The sequence below is a fragment of the Blastomyces dermatitidis genome (genome assembly GCF_000003525.1).
Source record: "Blastomyces dermatitidis ER-3 genomic scaffold supercont1.5, whole genome shotgun sequence".
Taxonomy (NCBI): Eukaryota; Fungi; Ascomycota; class Eurotiomycetes; order Onygenales; family Ajellomycetaceae; genus Blastomyces; species Blastomyces dermatitidis.
In genome coordinates this window covers 3,818,883-3,839,853 of record NW_025544778.1, presented here as the reverse complement: position 1 = coordinate 3,839,853, position 20,971 = coordinate 3,818,883, and the positions used below count along the sequence as shown (strand labels likewise).

At 48.1% G+C, this 20,971-nt stretch overlaps 7 protein-coding genes across 10 annotated transcripts; 5 read left to right on the top strand and 2 right to left on the bottom strand.

Annotated features, from left to right (window-relative positions):
• Positions 1-961: 961 nt before the first annotated feature.
• Positions 962-3,733, top strand: BDCG_05389 (ZZ type zinc finger domain-containing protein; the record flags this gene model as incomplete). Its single annotated transcript, XM_045421064.1, has 3 exons — positions 962-1,102; positions 1,209-2,040; positions 2,097-3,733. The coding sequence occupies 3 exons, from the start codon at positions 962-964 to the stop codon at positions 3,731-3,733; spliced, it is 2,610 nt and encodes an 869-aa protein (XP_045277030.1).
• A 621-nt stretch (positions 3,734-4,354) lies between these two features.
• On the bottom strand, positions 4,355-9,188 carry BDCG_05387 (uncharacterized protein). The gene is made up of 2 exons (XM_045421062.1): positions 8,619-9,188; positions 4,355-8,545 (listed from the first exon to the last, which is right to left on the bottom strand). The coding sequence occupies exon 2, from the start codon at positions 8,356-8,358 to the stop codon at positions 6,604-6,606; it is 1,755 nt and encodes a 584-aa protein (XP_045277028.1). The 5' UTR covers positions 8,359-8,545; positions 8,619-9,188; the 3' UTR covers positions 4,355-6,603.
• BDCG_05388 (uncharacterized protein) lies at positions 4,676-5,962 on the top strand (the record flags this gene model as incomplete). The annotated part of the gene is made up of 1 exon (XM_045421063.1): positions 4,676-5,962. The coding sequence occupies one exon, from the start codon at positions 4,676-4,678 to the stop codon at positions 5,960-5,962; it is 1,287 nt and encodes a 428-aa protein (XP_045277029.1).
• Positions 8,656-14,463, top strand: BDCG_05386 (trehalose 6-phosphate synthase). The gene is made up of 4 exons (XM_045421061.1): positions 8,656-9,340; positions 9,483-9,883; positions 9,950-12,182; positions 12,260-14,463. The coding sequence occupies exons 2-4, from the start codon at positions 9,536-9,538 to the stop codon at positions 12,418-12,420; spliced, it is 2,742 nt and encodes a 913-aa protein (XP_045277027.1). The 5' UTR covers positions 8,656-9,340; positions 9,483-9,535; the 3' UTR covers positions 12,421-14,463.
• On the bottom strand, positions 12,918-17,863 carry BDCG_05385 (acetyltransferase). Of its 4 annotated transcripts, none has more exons than XM_045421059.1 (3): positions 16,487-17,863; positions 16,028-16,414; positions 12,918-15,933 (listed from the first exon to the last, which is right to left on the bottom strand). In XM_045421059.1, exon 3 carries the CDS (start codon positions 14,018-14,020, stop codon positions 13,247-13,249), a length of 774 nt encoding a protein of 257 aa, XP_045281242.1. In that variant the 5' UTR covers positions 14,021-15,933; positions 16,028-16,414; positions 16,487-17,863; the 3' UTR covers positions 12,918-13,246. The 4 variants fall into 4 exon arrangements, with proteins under 4 accessions (XP_045281242.1, XP_045281243.1, XP_045281241.1 ...); XM_045421060.1 differs by having other exon boundaries at positions 12,918-16,414; positions 16,487-16,639; positions 16,891-17,863; XM_045421058.1 differs by having other exon boundaries at positions 12,918-16,414; positions 16,487-17,456; positions 17,519-17,863.
• Positions 14,589-17,600, top strand: BDCG_05384 (monooxygenase). The gene is made up of 7 exons (XM_045421056.1): positions 14,589-15,053; positions 15,152-15,553; positions 15,624-15,952; positions 16,050-16,393; positions 16,506-16,656; positions 16,808-16,912; positions 16,981-17,600. The coding sequence occupies exons 1-7, from the start codon at positions 14,870-14,872 to the stop codon at positions 17,143-17,145; spliced, it is 1,680 nt and encodes a 559-aa protein (XP_045277025.1). The 5' UTR covers positions 14,589-14,869; the 3' UTR covers positions 17,146-17,600.
• Positions 17,864-18,084: 221 nt separating the features above from the next.
• On the top strand, positions 18,085-20,941 carry BDCG_05383 (MFS monocarboxylate transporter). Its single transcript, XM_045421055.1, has 2 exons — positions 18,085-18,585; positions 18,679-20,941. The coding sequence occupies exon 2, from the start codon at positions 18,991-18,993 to the stop codon at positions 20,422-20,424; it is 1,434 nt and encodes a 477-aa protein (XP_045277024.1). The 5' UTR covers positions 18,085-18,585; positions 18,679-18,990; the 3' UTR covers positions 20,425-20,941.
• The last annotated feature ends 30 nt before the right edge of the window (positions 20,942-20,971 follow it).

The following is a 20,971-nucleotide window of genomic DNA, read 5'->3' as shown; positions in this document are numbered from 1 at the left end:
TATGATATTGATATGGTGTCTGCCTTTCCAGAGCAAATGATGAATGAATTGAAACCTAATTATTATCGGCGTATTATTTGTGACGTTGACTGTAACAAGGCTGTAAAGAAAACAGTGTCATGTGAGGACTCTTGCACGGCATCATTCCAAGGCGGTGAGGATGCAACAAGGTACTCCGTACTTGTACAGAAGCTCTGGCTGCGCGCTAGCACCAAAGATGGGGTAGTGAGTACATTATGTTTTGGCCAGGCTGGGCGTCGTCAAATACAGCCCCAGAACGTCCATATGATCACAAAATGATATCATGCAACTTGCGCGGCAAATCGACCGTGGTTGGCCAGAGTTGGACAGTTACCATACGTATGATACCATAGTTACCGCAACAAGGCTAGAGGGGCGGCAACAGGCAGCTACTACGCAGCGTACCGTACGGTGTAGATTGCGGGCGAGATAATTCCAAGGAATAATAATAATAATAATACCAGTACGAGGCAAATACCACGCCGCAGCGTCCGCCGCGACTCCAGCCAGTCCCCAAGCAAGTCCCCAAGTACGGAGTAGTCCCCAGGCAGATGCAGCCGCCAAGCAGCCAATTGCCGGGCTTTGGCTTTGCTGGGCAACTCAACTCTCCTTCCTTCCTTTCTCTCCTCCTCTTCTCTCCTCTCCTCGCGCAACCTCACCTCACCCTCGCTAAACCTCCATCCTCATATTCTTCTTCTGCCATCTCCCTCTCCGTGCTCTCTCCTCTTTGCTTCTTCCACCTATCCACTTGCTAAGTTCTTTGTGCCAGTTGTTCCTCTTCTTCCTTTATTATTTAGTTCAAACCGTTGGCTTTAGCTCGCTAAGGCTCTCCGTTCCCCCAGCTACATACATCAGCCTCATCTACAGCTTCCCCCAGCTTTTTGAACTCTCATCATCAACCACTCCTCAAAGCTTTATCCATCTCCATATGCCGTAAATCATGGCTGCTCCGTTCCAACCCCCCCAGACGGCTCCTGTTGGCCCGGAAACTCTGATTTCCATCAAAGTCCTCTTCAAGGGCTACACGAGACGTTTCAAGCTACCCTTGCGAGAGCTTGGTGCTTCCTCCTTGCCACAGAAGGTATTCAATTTCTCCCCCCCCTTCCCTTCCCTTTTCTTTTTTTCATTCTACCTGGGCATTTCATGTTATTGAATTTATGACTAATGTTGGACTCAAATTCCTCTAGGTTCGCCAACTGCTAACTATCCCTGACGATGCCAACGTCACCCTCGAACGTTATTCGGATAGTGCTGGCTCCTACGTAGTCCTTGACAGCGAGAATATTTCTGTATACAAGCAGCTGTATCGTGCAGCTAAAGCTAAATTGAAGCTTCGAATTAAGGTAACTCTGGCTCCAGAGCCAGCGCCTGAACCTCAACCCTTATCTGTGCCTCCCCAGAGCACAGATGCCCAGCAAGAACAACCCCAGCAGCGATGCAGCTACCTCGAAACCGTTCTTCGTGTCCCGACCGATGGGTTCGTCAACCAGAATGATTATCCTGCTTCTGGATCTTCTCCACCCCCTCCCTTAAACCCTGCCATGTTCCCGAGCGTTCCAGACGATAGCCCAGCTGGGGTCGACAACCAGATACCTCCCCAGGCAGAACCCCAACGAGATACGGACCTCGTGCAATCAAATCCCGTGTCCACAGCTGGAGATATGTGTGCTGCTGGTCCCAATCTCAATCAGTTGTCGCCCATTTGCATCGACTGCAATCACTGTGGCGAACGTGTGCCTGATGCCCACTATCATTGCAGTATCTGTGATGATGGGGATTATGATCTATGCCAGAAATGCATCGATGCAGGTGTCCTCTGCCCAGGGGAGGGGCATTGGTTAATCAAACGGACCGTCAACGACGGAAGAATTAATTATAGCGTTACCGAGACTATTGCCCCGCGAAAGTACCACGAGCCAGAACCTCAAGAGGAGCTCAACAATACGGAAAAACACATCACTTCTATGGAGGTTGACGAGATGAGGGTTAGAGCGCGGACCTGCAATGCATGCTTCAGAGGTATTTGGCGGAATGTTCCTTTTTTGGTCGCATGCCTCGCTAACGTTGTATCAAAGACTTCAATGAGAAAGAACTTGTTACCTGCCAGGATTGCCCAGACTATGACCTCTGCTTCACTTGTCTTCTTGAGGACAGGCATGGTCACCATCCTGGACATTCCTTCTCCCTTATTGTAGATGGCGAGTTCCAGTCGAAGGGCCTCGTCATGTCGACCTGCCAGCCTGGGCGTGGTCGTTACCACGCTGCAATCTGCGATGGATGCAACAAGGTGAGCTTTTGCGCCCCAAACTGCCTTATTGTTGAATTCGACGGTTCTAATGCCATGCAGTCTATCAAAGGCGTCCGCCATAAGTGTCTTAATTGTCCGGACTGGGATTATTGTTCAAAGTGTATCATGAATGCTCCGGAATTCCACCCTGGTCACCGCTTTGCTCCACTCTATACACCGATTCCCGAGCCACACGATTACCGCCCAACTCACTACGGCGTTATCTGTGATGGTCCTCTTTGCTCTGTGTCTTCTAAGCCTGTTTATATCAGAGGAATCCGCTATAAGTGTGCCGTTTGCCATGACACAGATTTCTGTGGAAATTGTGAAGCCCATCCTGACAATACTCACAACCGCACACATCCTTTGATTAAGTTCAAGACGCCTGTTCGCAATGCAACTGTCACTACCTTCAATAACACCGGCGGTGGTGGGGAGAGTGCTGTTACTCTCGGTGATCAACCAGTTACGAAATCCACTTCAACTGAGACTGTTGCACCTTCGAAATCGAATGCTGCAACTCAGGTTCAGACAGAGAAGGCAGACACGGACGCTGCCAGTGTGGCTGACAGTGACGCTGCCAGTGAGGCAGATTCCACCACTGCACAGCCAAGCGTTAAAGATGATGCTATGACCAGCAGAGCAGAACTAAGCTCCACGCCTTCTGAACTTCGCGCTCTCTTCGTTCGAGACACCATTCCTGATGGGTCGCGTCTTGCTCCCAACAAGACCATTACTCAAACATGGACCCTGTACAATCCTGGGCCTGCCCCCTGGCCAAAGGGATGCAGCGTTCGCTTTGTTGGAGGGGATAGCATGTTCAACGTCGACACCAATCATCCATCCAGTCTCAGCAACCTTGTGTCTGCGATGGAATCGCAAGAGCTTACGATACACACTCCCGCAGGTGCCTTTGCTGACTTTACTATCGAACTAAAGACGCCTCGGCGTGAGGGCCGGGCCATTTCATACTGGCGTCTCAAGACACCTGATGGACGTGCTTTTGGGCACAAGCTATGGTGTGATATCGACGTCCGAGCCTCTGCCGAGGAGATGGAGACTCTTCCAGAGCAGACTGCAGATAATAAACAGTCCTCCGTCGAAACAGAGAAATCAAGTGTCGAATCGCGCACCGAAGCCGGAGATGCTGAGGTTTCCCAGGGGGAGTCTCAGTCTGAGAGTGCAATGATATTCCCCAAACTGGAGACAGAATCCCCTTCAGCGAGTATCGAAAAGTCCGTTTCTCCTAAAGTTCCCGCAGCCAACGAACTTGAAGTGAATCATGATCTGGCAGATGATGTTGAGAGCCTCACGCTTGATGGCAACTCGACTGAGGACGACTTCCTGACTGATGAAGAATATGATATACTTGATGCCAGCGATCAGGAGTTTTCTCCCGAAGCTCAGAGGGCGGACAGGACATGAAGTTTCCCCGTGATGCCGGGTTACTTTTTGAATATTTTACATGCGTACTTCGCCTGATGCTTCTCCTCTCTAACATTTTTCTCTTCCTTTCCATTTCGTTTCCCATTTCAATTTTTTACGATATGAAAAAGCAGAAAAACTTAAAACTAAGCCAGGTGGATCTTAATGCAATTTTTTCCTCTCGTCCCTCACGCTTTCCTTCCTCAATTTCTCTGCAGTTTATGGCAGTTTGTTTTTTTTTTTTTTTTTTTTTTTCGGATGTTTAACAGGGCGAGCAAACGTATTGGTCCGTGTTTGGACTTGATGAGAATGGATAGCATTGAGGTATGAGGATGATGTATCTGTTACCTGATGATGTCTTGCCGCTGGGTGGGCGGTAGCTGCGCATAGGACGGCAGTCATGCACCTGAAATGAAGAGAGTTGAGAATGACAGTAACAGGCAGTGATGGCTTGTTGTGGGCGATTGAGTTTTACTCTCTGGGTTTTTTAATGTTGTTCTGCCTCTCGCATCATTGTTTTTACCCTCGTTTTTCTTTTCATCCTTCAGTAGTTCTCCATCTACTCTTGCTGAAATTCGTGCAATATCTCCTCTGGCTCATTGAGTTAAGCAAAGTTTAGTTATCTAATCATTGGCTTTTTTGTTTGATTTCCCATCCCCTACCCTTGAAGCCACAAGTCGGTCGTTTGGCTTCTGTTTATTGCTGGTAGCTTTTAATGTAAAATGAAATCTCAGCGGACAAAACTCCGTTCAATTTCGGTTTTTTAGGTAGTTCTGCAGTAGTATTTCAAGCAATCTCACCCGTCGATTACTAAGCACACCATTTTCCCCAAGATTTTTATCACCAACTCGATTGCAATAATATCGAGATAAGAAATATTCCGCCTCCCCTTTCGTTCATTACCAACTCGTCTCTTTTGCCTTTTTGTCTTTCATCCATGCGATGCTAGCCAATTCATGCCGTGGCCTTTGCGCCACTATAGCCGTCCTCCCAGCGGGACCCCGCTCCGCTCGTAGTCTTCCGCAGCCAACACACACCTTCTACCGCCAAAGAATACAACACAGCTACCTCCTCCCCCTTCTCAGCAACAATGGAGCCGGCATTGCCCATTTCTCTAGTACACCGGGCCGCCCGAAACCACCTCCTACCACCTCCACCTCCACCACAGCTACCACCACCGTCCAACCTGTCACCATAACCTCCCCCCTAAACCCCCCATTATCCACCCTCCCAGCCCCCCTTTCCCTCCCCGAAAAAGACCCCAGCGCCAACAAGGCAAAATACTACTTCGCCCTCGGCAAAGCCTACCTCTCCTTCTACAAAACCGGCCTTAAAAACGTTTACTATAACTACCGCGCCGCCCTCCCGCTCCGCAGCCGCCTAGGCCTCTCGCTACTCCTCCCCACCTCCCCTCCCCCGACCGTCTACGCCGTCAAACACATCAACAACGCCGCCATGCTGCGCATGTACGCGAAGAAAGTTTCTCGCAGCGAGTTCCAGCTCATCCGCCGCGCGGCGTACGACGTGCGCCGCATGATTCCGTTCTCACTCATCTTGCTGCTGTGCGGGGAGATGACGCCGTTTGTCGTGCTGGCGCTGGGCAGCGTGGTTACGCCGTTTACGTGTCGGGTGCCGCGGCAGGTGGAGAAGGAGCGGGTTAAGGCGTGTTTGCGGAAGGAGAAGGCTGTGAGGGCGGCGGAGGTGGATGGGGCTGCCGCTGCTGCTGCTGCTGCTGCTGCTGCCAATGGTGCGAATGGCATTGATACTGTAAAAGCGACTGCCATTGCGAATCTAGATGTGCTACTTAATGCCACGGCGATACCGCATACGGTGGATATTAACGGGCTGATTAACCATGCGTCGACGGCGGGTGTTTTGAGGGCGTGTGCGGTTTTCAGGCTAAGTCGGGGCCATGAGGTGACTGGTAGTTCTTTTTTGCCTGGGTTTCTCGTGGCAGAGATTGTTAATCAGATCTATCGGCCGAGGTTGAGGAAGTGGATGAGATATCTTGAGGTGGATGATTGGTTGATTGTGAAGAATGGAGGGGTTGAGGGAATGAGTGCGGAGGAGGTTAGGATTGCCGTGGAGGAGAGGGGTGGGGTGGATGTTTCGGTTGGGTTGAAGGAAGGTGAGGCGGAGGCGGCAGAGCGGAGATGGTTGGAAAATTGGGTACAGGGGAGAGGCGGGGAGAAGATGGTTGAGAGGTGGGATGTGGAGTTGACTGAGTGATTGAAGTGAACATGTAAGAGAGTTGGTCGATGGGGTGGAAACTGTATATTAGATTAAAGATTTCTAACTGGGTTTGGTTTGCCTTTTTTGCTCATCTTGTTGCTTTCCTTGGAGCCTTTGTGTTTTTCTGCGAAGTTAGGATATTTGCGCATGTATAGATAGATCATAGACCCCTGCCCCCCCTATATTCAATCGACCGAAATATCCATACTAGATGCTCAGATTTCAGGGGCGATATGTTGGTACGTCATGCAGGGCCACGAAGAGGGAAGAAGAGGATACCGCTTCAGAGATGCCGATATACATGACCCTATTACTAGAAAAGCTTCATGCGCACTCTTAGGAGTGTTGAATAAGGTGGGTGGGAGAAATTTAGATGGAAACAGTGAGGATGAAACTAAAGCATTAGAAGGAAGTGGGCGCTAGCTGTAATGAGACATTGGTATTAAAGATTCTAACTACTACTTCTATACAGCTTGGTGTATCTTTCAATTAAATGAGCTATGTTCGAGCCGGGATATCCAAGCCAAAGACCCAGTCTCAAAGATGAGGGAGTTGTCATAAGTCTGAAAGGGTATCTATCCAGTGCCAGGAGGTATATGATTGAATTTGCTAATACAGAGATGCTGGAAAGTCATCCCTCAACGAGGAACGTGGCCTTCTTCACCTTCTGTGCGCCAACTTTCCATGTGTGTCCTCACTTCCCCGAGCGGGCGAGGGCGCGGTTCGAAATTGCGATTTATTTCGTCGGTACGGACATCTCCTCCTGTCAGAGATGCGTCGATGAGGATGTGATCGCGGAATCTTTCGAAGTCGTGGTAGTTTGCGCCCAGGGCGAAACTAAGGAAGCTTTCGCTAGGTTTGTTCTCATTGCTTCCAAGGATGGCGTCTTTATCTTGCTGTTGAGCAGTACTGGGTTTTTCCTCGGATTTTATTCGAGCTTTGAGGTCAGCATGTGTAGCTTTAAACACCTGCTTCACTTCGGGCATAACAAAACACGTCCACCCCACGTCATTCATGAAATCAGAGGGATCTTGCAGGCTCAGCATCCCATAGCTTGGGGGTGAAAAGGAACGTTTGCTGATGCTACGCTGACCCCTTAAATAAGGGTGGTGTAAGCGAATCACCCTCCCGTCCTTGTTCCTTACTTCCCTTAGACTTAGCCATTTGTCGAACAGACCAGGCGGCTCGACAGAAACGCCGTATCTAGTAAAATCTGTATCCATATAAACTTCAAGGACGTGCAACAATTGGCCGCCCACGTTGTCGCGTTGGTATTTGCCCTCTCGAATCTTGAGAGCTGCAACAATCATCATGGTCAAGAGATAAGGATGCATTCCGCCATCAGTTCCACCAAGCAGACCCCGCGTTTCGAGTAGCATTCGTAGGACTATGAATAAAGCGCGGAGGGTCGGGAATTCTGCGCGGTAGTTGAGTATGAAATCCAGGGAGGCGGGTGGACTGGGTCCGCATTGGAATTGGACCGGTAGGCCCGTAGCAACGTGAATTGCTGATAAGGTTGGGTCTCTATCTCTCCTCAGCGTAACATTGGAAAGGGTCTGAGAATTTTTCAGTATACGCTCCATCTCACGTAGGCGTTTGAGTCGGGCTTGCACCATCTTTGGCCGATTGGCACTTGGACCTCGGCCATCTTCTGCCCTCTCAAGATCTTTGATGGGAACAAACAGGTCGACAGAGGAGTGGGGTAGGGCCATTCCAGTTCTATGCGAACCGATGAGAATTGGTAGGTCCGCTTCAACAGATTGTAAGGATGCAATTGCGTCATTTTGAGCTTTTTCAACCGCATCCCTCTCCCCAGGAGTTGGCAGCATGTATTTTTCAAAGGCTCTAATTTCCTCGCCTAGGCATGCGACAGCTCCGCCGCCGGACTTTTCCACATAATTGAGCCAGGGGAGCTCTGTCGTTGGGCTGTAAGGTGCATACTTCGTCCATGAAATATTGGGTCTTGTCGGGTCGACTGCAGCGTAGCGTCGGGCCTGGAAGGAATGGACGTCAAATTTGGAGCCGGCGCCTTCGCCGGGGTCGAGAATCCAGGAAAGGTCTACTTGACGAGCAGGCTGATCCGACTGATCTGCCTCCAATTTCCAACGGGATTGGATAAATTCCGGGCGAATTGTCGCCTTAAAATCATTTGTTCGAGAGGGTATCTTTCGAATAGTGAACGTCTGGCGGTTGGCGGATCGATGTCTTTGTATGGTCTCCTCGAGGCTATTGGGGTCCACCTCGAGCTGGTTGCTTGGCCGCCAGCGACCAGAGGCATTATGGTACTGTCGACGGGCTCGTAGAAATATCCATGCGCTTTGAGAGAGTTCTCTGTCAATGAGGCATCGTATGCAGGGCTCCCCGGATCGCGCTATCAAATATATGGAGACCATCCCGTTCGAAAGATGAAGGGTACGGGAATAAAATGGAATTCGGCACCAGTTAGCTCGATGGGTCTGGGGAGCATATGGGGTCCCGTATTCAACCAGCTCCTATGACCAGAAGCAACTTGAATTGTGAGATGTCGCATGGAATAAAGCCCGAGTCGAAGGATAGAAACTTTTTTTCTCGAATATCAACCTGGATAGCGTTGTAGCTGATTAGTCATCACACACTTCCCCCCATACGGCATTGGACGGTTTGCTATAGTTACTTGACTTCTATTCGTTCTTCTCCGAAGCCCAGCGCAATGTCCGCGTCAACTCAGCCTTGCAATTCGAAAATTCGAAACGGGGGTAGCGAATCAGTAGTCAGTTTGGAAGACCGAGCTTGTCCAGTTCACAGCGACAAAGAGGAGCGTAAAAGGCGATATAGCTAGTTAACCAGAACACTTTCGTTCCCTTGAAACGGAGCAGATTCCCGACGCCAAGAGCAATTACTAAGATACTTGTGGCTCAACAATAATGGTCTCCAGTGGGAAGCTGGGCTGGGTTGGGGCCAATTCCGCTGGCTGCAGTAACTTTGTAGGCCAGAGCGAGGACGTTGCCTGGGGCCATGACGTAGCCGCGGATTAGCCGCACCAGGCGCATCATCGACCTTTCTGTCCGCTTCGAACTTCATCTAGATGCTACAACTCGATTCGTTGGCCCCCGGTTGCAGTTCTCCAACAGGTTCGAATTGGGCCTGAATCCACCTTTCTCCGCAGTGTTGACACCATCATACATCTGCTTCCATTGATATCTCTTGGCCATGACTGTATTCCACTTATCACTGTTATCAGCCCACCCCACTCCTCTTGCCACGGCTGCCCGGTTTTTAACCTCGAGTCCTTTTATTTATAAGCTCTACTTCGCCAGATGATCTGGGAAGTTTATATCCATTAGCCTCTAGCTTTATTTAATCCTAGATAACCTTGCTGGAATTATCATCTATTCGGTATGCTTGCTTCTTATTTTCCTTTTGTTTCCTTTTTTTTTTTTTTTTTTTTTTTTGCCAAATAATTATTAGTATTTTATTATGACCCCGCGATATGCGGAGCTTTTTATATCCGGTAGAAAGTTAACAGAGATATATTTAGACAGCACCCTACCTAGCTCTTCTTACGCTATTTGCTCAGATCCCTCCCCCGCCATGGCGTCCAATGATGTCGGGTCCCCCGACAGGACAGCTGTTGATGGCACCCCCCCTACCGACGTGAGACGCCTTCCGAATCACGTTGGAAATAATGATGCCGAACTTGTGTCCAATCTACTGAATGAGAAGCCTGCAAGGTTTCCCGAGAGCCCAACAGAAGCTGCTAAAGGCGTAAAGTCCGGGGCGGACCTCCTACGTCGTTTAAGCCTGATTGATTCTTCAAAACCTTCAGCGCCGTCAATAGAACCCCAAGAGGGACATCCGGGTCTACATTTGACGGGTAGAATCATCAGTGCCGCATTTTGTATTCCGTACAAACTCAGAATACGCCCTGGTCATGATTGGGTATGAGGCTTCTATGCGAGCATATTTGTTCCGTTCCTTCGTTCTCTAGCTTACTTGCGAATTCAGGAACTCAAACACCGACCAGGAACCTCAGCCTTGTTTGATTCATTCTGCTACCTCGCCTCTTCAAAAACGCCATGGAATCACACCATGGTAGGATGGACGGGTGAAATCGAACAAATTCACGGCCCAGAAACCCGGCATGCGACTCCTCCTGGACAGCCACTTCCCGCTGACACTACCCCTACCCCTCTAAATAAAGCATCCGCCCCTGTCCCAATCGATCCCTCCGAAAAACCGAGCTATGCCGTTCAAGATGGAATATGCGTAACGGAACAGGATCGCATTCGCCTTCAAGATCAACTTCGCAATAGCAAATTCGGAAGGGTTCTCCCCATTTGGTTAACTGACGAACAAGAATACCCCGATCAAAACCTGTATCTGAAAGACCAGGGGAGATGGAGGCGTTATCCTGAGAGAGAGCTATATCCTGATCTCCATTACAAACAACGCGCCACGACCGATGGCTGGTCTGAGCGGAAATGGTGGGCAGACTACGTGAGACTCAACCAACTTTTCGCAGATCGCATTCTGGAGACCTACACTCCCGGTGATATAATTTGGATCCACGACTACCATTTGTTCCTTCTTCCAAGCATTCTACGTCAAATGGTTCCCAACATCTACATTGGCTTTTTCCTTCACACGCCGTTTCCGAGCAGCGAGTTTATGAGATGTCTTTCCAAAAGGAAAGATATACTGACTGGCGTTCTGGGTGCAAACATGATAGGTTTCCAGATATTTTCGTACTCTCGTCACTTTGCTTCTTGCTGCACAAGAATCTTGGGTTTTGATTCAAATTATGCAGGCATTGATGCGTACGGAGCTCATGTTGCCGTTGATGTTTTCCCCATCGGGATTGACGTAGATGGAGTACGGAAGCTGGCCTACGACGAACCAGGCATTTCTGACATCGTTAGCAGCATCAAAAAACAGTACCACGGAAAGAGAATTATTATTGGAAGAGACAGGTTAGATTCTGTACGCGGGGTGACGCAAAAATTGATGGCTTTTGAAACATTTCTTGAACGGTACCCTCAGTGGCGCAACAAAGTTGTTTTGATACAGGTAACGAGCCCGACAAGCGTGGAAGAGGAGAAGGAGGAATCCGAAGCAAAGATTTCAAGTCAAATGTCACATCTTGTTTCCACTATCAACGGCAGATTCGGATCGCTTAGCTTCTCCCCTGTTCAGCATTATTCTCAGTATCTCGTGCCACAGGAATATTTTGCCCTTTTACGAGCTGCAGACATTGGTCTAATCACCAGTGTCCGTGACGGCATGAACACGACCAGCCTAGAATACGTCGTCTGCCAGCACGAAAATCACGGCCCGTTAATTCTTTCTGAATTCTCCGGCACAGCAGCCAGTCTAAGTAGCGCTATCCATATCAACCCTTGGGATCTGGGAGGCGTAGCCGACGCCATTAATCAAGCACTGTTGATGACACCAGAGGAACGAGAAGCTCAACACAAGCAGCTCTATAAACACGTTACAACGCACACAATCACCACATGGTCCGACAAATACCTCAAACGCCTCCTAACCAACCTTTCCTCCTTCGATCAGTCCATTGCTACCCCAGCCCTTGATAAAGCCAAGCTTCTTTCACAGTATCGAAAATCTCGCAGACGCTTGTTTATGTTTGACTACGATGGCACCTTAACGCCTATTGTGAAGGATCCTCAGGCTGCAATCCCATCGGATCGTGTACTCCGTACGATCAAAACCCTTGCTGCCGATCCGAAGAATTCCGTTTGGATTATTAGTGGTCGGGACCAAGCCTTCCTCGATGAGTGGATGGGCCATATCTCCGAACTTGGCTTGAGTGCCGAGCACGGGTGTTTCATCCGGCAACCCCGAAGCGATGATTGGGAGAACCTGACTGAAAAGTCCAACATGGGATGGCAGAAAGAAGTGCTTGAGATTTTCCAACACTACACCGAACGCACGCAAGGCTCCTTCATCGAGCGAAAGAGGGTCGCTTTAACTTGGCATTATCGTCGAGCTGATCCAGAGTACGGCACCTTCCAGGCCACAGAATGCAGGAAACACCTTGAAAATACTGTGGTGAAACGCTGGCCGGTCGAGGTCTTATCTGGCAAAGCAAATCTAGAGGTCCGGCCGACATTTGTCAACAAAGGATCCATCGCGACTCGTCTGGTAGAAGAATATAAATACGGGCTAGGGCAGGATCCGGATTTCGTTTTGTGTCTGGGTGACGATTTTACTGATGAAGGTTCGTCTGCCGATCGGCCGCCCAGCCGTTTGAAATCACCAATAGAGTACAACGTGCTAATCTACGTATTTTAATAGATATGTTCCGTGCGCTCGTAAACAGTAACCTCCCGCGGGACCGGGTTTTCTCGGTCACTGTAGGTGCCAGTTCGAAACAGACACTTGCAAGTTGGCACTTACTGGAACCGGCAGATGTCATCGCTACAATCGCCATGTTGAATAGCAAAACAAACTGCTAGCGACCCAGGCAGTGTGGCGGCGGAAGTGCCCTGCCAACACACAAAGGATAGCCGCGGCGTTTCAGCCGGGATCCAAAAGACGGTTCGCACGTATGATATTCTAATTGTGTCAGGACCAAGACTTTGTTTATGTTTACCTTTTCGATCTTCCATGTGTGGTATTTGGGCATTTGCGTATTTTTTGTCAGGGAGTTATGTTCTCCCCAATGTTTTCAGCTTCAGTTTGAAGCGTCGCACGATCCTACAGGTAGATGAGGCGTTGAGTGCATGGGTTCCTTGGATCAGATGCTTTCTCATGCATTCTCCACTTACCCATCACACACCTGTGAACATCACACCTACTTTCAGATCTCAAGTTTCAAAAAGTCCGTCTTTGTTTTGGACTTCATGTTTTGAAAGCTCTTGCGGATTTTTTGTGTCTGTCTGCCATTCGGGCTGCCGTTTTTTGACACTTTTTTAATACGCAAAAGTACTTAGAAAAGGCATGGAGGAATGTACTTACGTATATCTCTTAATTAGTAGGGACCAAGGAGTGGAGGTGGGAAAATAAAAGGAACCCATGAGGTGCGAATGGGGGACAGTGGCACTTTGATAACTATATCACATCACTCCAAACGAGGCAATTAAGTCGTCTGTCCTCAATATTCTCTCAGTCAAATCTATGTAGCTAATAGTATCTAACTACCCCACTCCGGCAGTCAATAAGGAAAAAATGTAAACATAACCAGTCATCAACGGAAAGAATGGTATCTCGAACCATGTCATGTTACATACATACACATATATATATATATATATATACCCACGGCCCCACTCGCTCCCTATCTCAGAGCCTCAACCCCAAAAATACCGTGCCTTCAATCGCCGTCTCATAATACTTCTCAACCACCCCAAAGCCCATACCCCTATACATCGCAATCGCCTCGCGCATATCCGGCAGCGTATCAAGTCTTACCTCTTCATATCCGATCTGACGGGCAACGGCAAGCATGGCGTTTACCAGCGCCTTGCCCACCCCAAGCCCCCGTGCCGCCGGCGTGACATATAACCGCTTCAGCTCGCAGTATTTAGAGCCGGGTTTAGTATCAATATTGGCCGGAGCCTTACCGTCGTCATCGGCGTTGCTGCTGACAGGGTCAGGATGAGTGTGTGACCGGGAGGTCGCACGGTTGGCTTGGGCCTGTAGCGGCACTTTTTCACAGCCACTGTTCATATCCTTGTGCATGTGTACATGGAGTTCGCGGAGTGCGATGCAGCCCAGAACAACATGCGGTGTGTGGTCATCTTGGGCCTGGGCTTCATTATCTTTCTTCTTCTTCTCATTATTGCCCCCTACAGCGATAAGTAATTCTCCGGACGGCGGTGCATAGCTGCCGGGCATGCGGGCCATTTCCGACTCGAAGTCTTGATAGGAGAGATCAACGCCCAGACCCGCCGTGTAGGTTTTTATCAGGGCGATGGCTGCGGTGAGATCTGCTTTGGTGCGGACGGGGAGGATTGTATAAGTATACAACGGCTCCTCTGGCCCTAGTTTAGGTCGGCACGGTAGAGTTTGTAGAGGCACCGGAGGAGCGCCGGGAACTCGTATAGCTTCGGGCATAAAGGGGCTTTTTTCTCCACTTGGTCAAGAGCTAGGTTCGGGACACTTGGAGTAAGCATGAGTAGGATAGATGAGTATCAGATAGTTTTGCTTTTCTGTGTGGATACGGTAGCTGTAAGGCTGTAGCTGTGCAGTGTTCTGCTAGCGGCAACGAAGGGATTCGCGGTGATATTTATTCGAGTTGGAGGTGTAGTTAACTTATGTATAGTGGTTGCGGTTTACACTGGTTCATTCATTAACCGTCCATCTTTGCATCAAGCTGCGGTGACTGAGAAAGTTTGCCCAATTATTTATTTTATCACTGTTAAAACTTGAACATGGTGATAAAATGGCATATGCTGAGGATTAGCAGTACAGAGTAACTACTAAGAACACTCTTTTTTATTAGAGAATATAGATTATATTTTATGCAATTGATGAGGTCGACTTTTCTGATTCCTGTGATATATTTCCATCACTTTAAGCGGATATATTTAATGATGATGATTATTTTAACCTAGTCGCAAGTTTTAAGTCTCTATATTAGCTTAATAATGTTATTAAATGAAAAAATAATCGGCATATCAAGCTTAGCCCTCGGCAGCTGTTATCAATTATTTATATATATCTACTGGGTAACTACATCGTTAGTTGAACGTGGTTAGAACATTATTAAAGATTCATCGTGGTGATTTACCTAAATAGTTAGTTACCTAAAATACTTATTTACCTCGGCGCCTTCGCCGGCTTTAATGCCTTATTTATTTATGCTGTGCTTCTTTCTCTCTAAAATCGAGGGCGGGCACATCCATCACCAGAAAGCACGCCTCAACATTGACACCTACGTAGAAAAGATCAAACAAACCAAAAATGCCAGCAAGCAAGTCCACCCACAAGGATGGCTCGTCATACTCTCGAGTGGCCTGTATTGGCGCTGGTGCCTCAGGCATTGCCTTGGGAGCGACGTTGACGCGATGGTATAACTTCGATGACATCCGGTTTTTTGAGCGCCATCCAGATAGCGGCGGGACATGGTGGGCAAACAAATATCCCGGTAAGTCGGGAATCGTATATCGATGTCTTCCTCGAGGGAGGATCCCATTCCTCAAAAAAAAGAACGGGGGGAAAAGGAGAAGCTAACTGTTCCTCTAGGGATTGCATGCGACATCCCGTCTGGGCTATACAGCTTCTCCTTCGAGTTGAATCCCGACTGGGGAAAGTTTTTGGCTCCCGGTGAAGAAATCAAAGCATACCATGACCGTGTCCGAGACAGATATTGTCTAAGGGACAAAATGGCCTTCTCAACTGAAGCCCTCCGGTGTGAATGGGATGAAAAGTCGAGCCTTTGGACGGTGTATCTCCGAGACCTAACGACGGGAGAAGAGTATACCCACACGTGTCACATACTCTTCACCGCTGTCGGAGTTCTTGTTGTGCCTCGTAAATGCGATATCCCCGGTAGCGAGAAGTTCATGGGCCGTATCTTTCACTCAGCGGAGTGGGATTCCTCTCTGGACCTGAAAGATAAGAATGTGATTGTTCTTGGTAATGGCTGTGAGTACATCAAAATAATTTCTCTAAAATTTCTAGGTAGCTAAAGTATTGATGTGAAAAATGGTTCCAGGCACCGGATCGCAAATCGTCCCCTCGATTTTGCCCGATGTGAAGCATCTCACGCAAATAGTCAGATCAAAGCACTGGATTGTCCCGATCATAAACCCCTCCTATTCATCATGGGTCAAGTGGATATTCCGTTATATCCCACTCACGATGCGAATGCAGCGATTCCTGATATTCTTGCTGGCTGAGCGCAACTGGTCCGCGTTTAAAATGACAAAGAAAGGTGCGGAGATACGAAAGCAGAGGCGTGCAATGGCAGAACGATATATGCGCAAAAGAGCCCCGGCAAAATACCACGATCTTCTTATTCCTGACTTCGAAGTCGGATGTAAGGTAAGTTTAGTTTATTGATTTAATCCATTAGGGATTTCCCACGGAGCTTCCCATGCCAGAAGAATATGGACTAACATATCACCCCTTTCCTTCCCAGCGTCGAATTTTTGATAGCAGCGGCTACCTTGAGTCTCTGAACGCAGGAAATATTACATTAACCAATGAGAAACCATTGGAAATTCTCCCCGAAGGCATATTGACTGATAAGGGCCTTGTTGCAGCCGACGTTATCGTGTTGGCCACCGGTTTTGAGGCCACCAACTACATGCACGGATTGGATATTGTCGGGCGAGATGGATTGAGTGTCAAGGAGCACTGGTCTAAATATCCAGGACCGACAGCTTACAACAGTTGTGCTCTCAGCGGGTTTCCCAACTTTTTCATGTTGTTGGGTCCCAATTCGGCGACGGGACACTCGTCTGCGATCATGGCATCGGAGAAGTGAGTACTCCCATCCTCGTTCTATTTCATTAGTTAAATACAACCTATGGGAGAAAAGGGGATGGCCAAGGGAATCTTTCGCTAACGACTAACTATTAAAAAATGTCCACAGCACCGTAAATTATGCACTGCGCATTCTGAAGCCGGTATTCGAGGGAAAAGCAGCGATTGTCGAGCTCAAGCGGGAGGCAGAAGAATTGTACGCTTATAAGGTTCAGGATGACTTAGACAAGACTGTTTTCAATTCTGGGGGTTGTCAGTCAGTAAGTTGCACTCGCTTGTCTTCCGCTATCACGTTCTCTCTCTCTCCGGCCCATATCTAGGTCTTGTTCCACTTTCTTTGCTTGATCCCCTATCCCTGGCAGGCACAGTAGCTAACAAACCCCCCCCCCCCCCTCCCTCTCCCCCAACTAGTGGTATGTCCAAGGCAACAAGTGGAATCCAACCACGTATCCATGGTCCCAGGCGTATATGTGGTACAGGAGCCTCTTCCCTACCTGGTCAGATTGGAACATACAGGTACGTCTAACCCGCGAAGCCAGTCCCAAATAATATAGCTAACAGCTAACACCCGTTGGTGTCTGCAGTGGAAAGATTCCCAGAGAAAAAGCAAGACAACAAAAGCTTCGCTCACGTTGATTGCTATGATTGTTAATGGTTTCGTGGTATGGAATTTATACCCCCAGTTGCCGGCTCGGTTGGGAATATCGACAGGGTCTCTTAGGACGGTTTGGGAGCGTGTGATGGGATGAAGGTTTGACACTTTGCTGCTGCTGCTACTGCTTCTTTTTTTCTTCACTTCTTCTCTTTATTTTCGCTGACGTTCAATGCATTTTATTGCCTTGACGGTTTTTGCTGGAGGCATCGGAATGAATCTTCGCGTAATTTCTGCCGTAATATAATATACATAGCGTTGCTTATCATATTTCATATCAACAATTTGAGAAACAGGGAATATACGACGAAGGCAACCCCATTTCCTTTTTTATGTTGAATTAACCTATTAAAAAGGTCCATCGATTCCTCCTTTGTTCAAATCTGATAGTCGCTCATTGTACGGAGTCTGGAACAGATTAGCTATTGCTTGCTGCTACCTGGCCCACGAGGCGTGCTCGGTTCCCTCACATCGGAGAATTCCTAATAATATGCGGTTCAAAATATGTGCGATGTCTCATGATTATTGATTTGCCGCTTGAGCCGAGTGGGGGTTTCGTTGTTGGGATTGCCGATGCTTGCTCCTCGGCCGGCCTGATGGAAACGCTAAGCGAGCCTGCAGCCGCCTGCATGGAATGGGATTGGATTGGGTGGTGGCTGGTTTGCGCCCTACAGCCGACATATCTCCACGTTTTAGCCGCATTCACAGCAAGCCAAACCCCCCCCCTCCTCCCCTCTCCCCCCGTAGAGTGCAGAAGTATAGATATGCAATAATAATAATAATAATAATAATAATAATGAGGCAGAAATGTTCGCGAAGAAATTGGATTTTCCAAACTGCGAAGATGAGATTGATTTATCAATCTGCTCTCAAATTGTTACCGCGGGGTAATTACTCATTTTCTCATGGAAAACCCAAAAACCCCCCCCACTGTTGCCACCGAGGGCGGCGGCGGCGAACTAGGACAAAGTCGTGAGGAGAAGAACCGTTAACCTACGAAGAAGACTTTTTCCCGTTTTTTAGTGTCTGTCTTTAAAGGTAAAATAAAAAATAAAGATAAAGATTCCAATTTTCGGCTTCTGGTTTTTATGACTGTTGTCGAAGGGCTCGTTCTTGCTCGCTCCTTCTCTCCTAGTATCTCAGAAGCGAGGATATTTCCCCCCTTGCTGGAGCTGATTAGGAAGCCGTTACTATTAATATATTCCTCCCTTCCGTCCTGCTCTTAATATTAGATATCTTCCATTGTTGAATATCGAAACCTTCGCATATGCAATAGTGTTGTAGGGACATATAGACATAGACAAAATCCGCACTCTTTACCTCTGTTTTCTTTCTTTCTTTCTTTTTCTCTTCTTTTATCATCGCCCCGTTTTGCTGCAGCGGTCAGACAGACAATACAATTCCACCAGCCTCGGGCCCTTTTGGATAGAAAATTCATATCAACAGCCCAGGGAGCCGCTCCCCTACGTTGCGCGTTCGATTGACCATTTTCGTGTGCGCCCTTTGGTTCTCTCTTTCAATAGACATTCCTTTTAAGGTGTGTTCCGTCCTCAGGTCCCATTTCCACAGAAGCTTTGCCTATGGGCTATATCTGCTTGGAATCCCCTAACAGTTAATAATTGAGTCATAGATTCCCCCACAAGCATAATTAATATAAGCATTAGTATAACACCTCAGAGGAGGAGTAATCCTGAATCGATATCGTTATCCTCAAGAAGAAAAGTCGAGTTCCTAAGCTCATGTACCGGGACGCGATCATTTATTAATTTGCACCTGAGTCGCCTTGTTTGGCCTTGAAAAAGCATCCAGACTTTTCGTCCAGGGACAAAGAGTCTTGTCCGAAATAGTCCAAGTCCTTGACGATTCTTTCCACGCAGTCCGATATTGATGAATATAAAGCGGTAACAGACCAGTCATTCAAACCCTCAGGAGTCTCGAGAGGATGGAGAAATCCCACCCAGACATTAGTCCCCCAACGGACCTCGAAAAAGCGCCCGGCCCCAATATTGCGTCACAGGCCTTCTCTAGTCCCGAGTACGATGACGACCTTCCAATTACGTGCGTCTCGCCCAGGCTATCCCCCACGCAGACTGTCGCAGGTCCGATCTATCAAGAGGGTGTGTTAGAGAAGACACTTTCGCTCGTTCGGACAAAAGACTCCGGAATGGATCCTGGCCCCCCACCTGACGGAGGCTTCAATGCCTGGCTCCAAGCGGGTTTGAGCCATCTGGTCATTTGCAATACCTGGGGGTATATCAATAGCTTCGGTGTGTTCCAACAACACTACACGACATCCCTGCAGCGGGTGCCATCAGATATATCTTGGGTGGGAAGCATTCAGATATTCCTTCTCTTCTTCATCGGAACCTTCTCAGGCCGTGCAACCGACGCTGGATATTTCAAGGTTGTGTGGACGGCAGGCGCGACAATTCTAATTATTGGAATCTTCATGACTTCACTAACCACGACATATTGGCAACTTTTCCTTTCCCAAGGGCTGTGCATGGGTCTCGGGTGCGGGCTGCTTTTCTGCCCTACAATAGCATTAATGCCAACATATTTCACTTCCAAGCGAGCAATTGCTCTGGCAATCGGTGCCACCGGCTCTGCGACTGGAGGCCTCATTTTCCCCGCAATCGTATTGTCATTGCTCCCTCGCATCGGATATGCCTGGACGATCCGAGTTTTGGGCTTCTTCACTCTCGCCACGTTGACTCCCTGCTTCATATGGCTGCGACCACGAATCCCACCTCGAAAGAGCGGGCCATTTTTCGACTGGTCTGCCTTTAAGGAGACGAAGTACTCTTTGTTTGCAATTGCTATGTTCCTCAATTTCTGGGGACTATACGTTGCATTTTTCTACCTCAGTAGCTTTGGCCGCAATGTCATCGGCCTTTCACGAGAGAAGTCGATAGATCTTTTGTTAATGCTGAACGGCGTCGGATTTATTGGCCGACTTATACCGAATTTCGTATCAGACTACTATACAGGGCCATTCAATGCTCTAATCCCGTTTAGCCTTATCTCAAGTATCTTGATATTCGGCTGGACAGGGATTAAAGACATCAACGGGGTGGATGCATTCTCCGTTTTATATGGATTCTTCGCAGCAGGAATCCAGTCATTGTTTCCTGCAAGCTTGTCATCTTTGTCCCCTGATCTGAAAAAGACCGGTATCCGATTCGGTATGATTCTAAGTGTTGTGAGCTTCGCTTCATTAACGGGATCGCCAATTGCAGGGGCTTTAATTCAAATGAATAATGGCGACTATTTGTATGCACAAATTTTTGGCGGCGCTTCGATGCTTGTAGGGGCCACGGTATTGATTTGTGCAAGGCTTTCAGTTACGGGACCAGTATTGCTGGCGAAGGTCTGAGGAATATTAGTCGATTCTTTCATTGTGAGAAATAATGTGTTTCACGTATAGGATTAGACAGAGTTCTCTTTTATTGTTTCATTCGCACACACAAAACCATGTTTGCAGTTCACTTTTTCAAGTACGACGGCGGTGTAAATTGTTTCCATTTCCCTATGCCCTTTTGCTGTTTCGTGGCTCAAATCTTTGTTTATAATAAAACACGAGATGTTTATATGTTTGATATGAGCATTGAGCGAGGGACTAGATAGATACGGCGTTCGTGAAGTAAAATAGAAAAATGAATTGAAACATGGTGTTCAGAGGAAGGTGACAACAGAGCAAGCTCATAGAAAGCTGCAAATCTCCGTCCTCCATTTCACGCTCAGACACGTTCGTTCTTCTTGACACTTTGTGGTGAAGTCGTGAAAAGATCTACAGAGTACAAAAGTAAGTAACTATATGGGAATAAGACGAACGAGGTAGGAGGTCACATGCGCGCGCGTCTTGCTGAGTCAGAATGGTGCTGATGTTTGGCGTGGCTCTGATGCTGGAATCGTTGAACAAG

What these genes read in the sequence shown, in the direction of transcription:
- BDCG_05387 (XM_045421062.1), bottom strand. Translation starts at nt 8,358, where the DNA reads ATGGTCTCCATATATTTGATAGCGCGATCCGGGGAGCCCTGCATACGA.
- BDCG_05386 (XM_045421061.1), top strand. Translation starts at nt 9,536, where the DNA reads ATGGCGTCCAATGATGTCGGGTCCCCCGACAGGACAGCTGTTGATGGC. An exon ending in TACGCCCTGGTCATGATTGG is followed by an intron (nt 9,884 to 9,949) that starts GTATGAGGCTTC and finishes TTGCGAATTCAG; the next exon opens with GAACTCAAACACCGACCAGG. An exon ending in TGACGATTTTACTGATGAAG is followed by an intron (nt 12,183 to 12,259) that starts GTTCGTCTGCCG and finishes GTATTTTAATAG; the next exon opens with ATATGTTCCGTGCGCTCGTA.
- BDCG_05385 (XM_045421057.1), bottom strand. Translation starts at nt 14,020, where the DNA reads ATGCCCGAAGCTATACGAGTTCCCGGCGCTCCTCCGGTGCCTCTACAA.
- BDCG_05384 (XM_045421056.1), top strand. Translation starts at nt 14,870, where the DNA reads ATGCCAGCAAGCAAGTCCACCCACAAGGATGGCTCGTCATACTCTCGA. An exon ending in GATTGTTCTTGGTAATGGCT is followed by an intron (nt 15,554 to 15,623) that starts GTGAGTACATCA and finishes AAATGGTTCCAG; the next exon opens with GCACCGGATCGCAAATCGTC. An exon ending in GCGATCATGGCATCGGAGAA is followed by an intron (nt 16,394 to 16,505) that starts GTGAGTACTCCC and finishes AAATGTCCACAG; the next exon opens with CACCGTAAATTATGCACTGC.
- BDCG_05383 (XM_045421055.1), top strand. Translation starts at nt 18,991, where the DNA reads ATGGAGAAATCCCACCCAGACATTAGTCCCCCAACGGACCTCGAAAAA.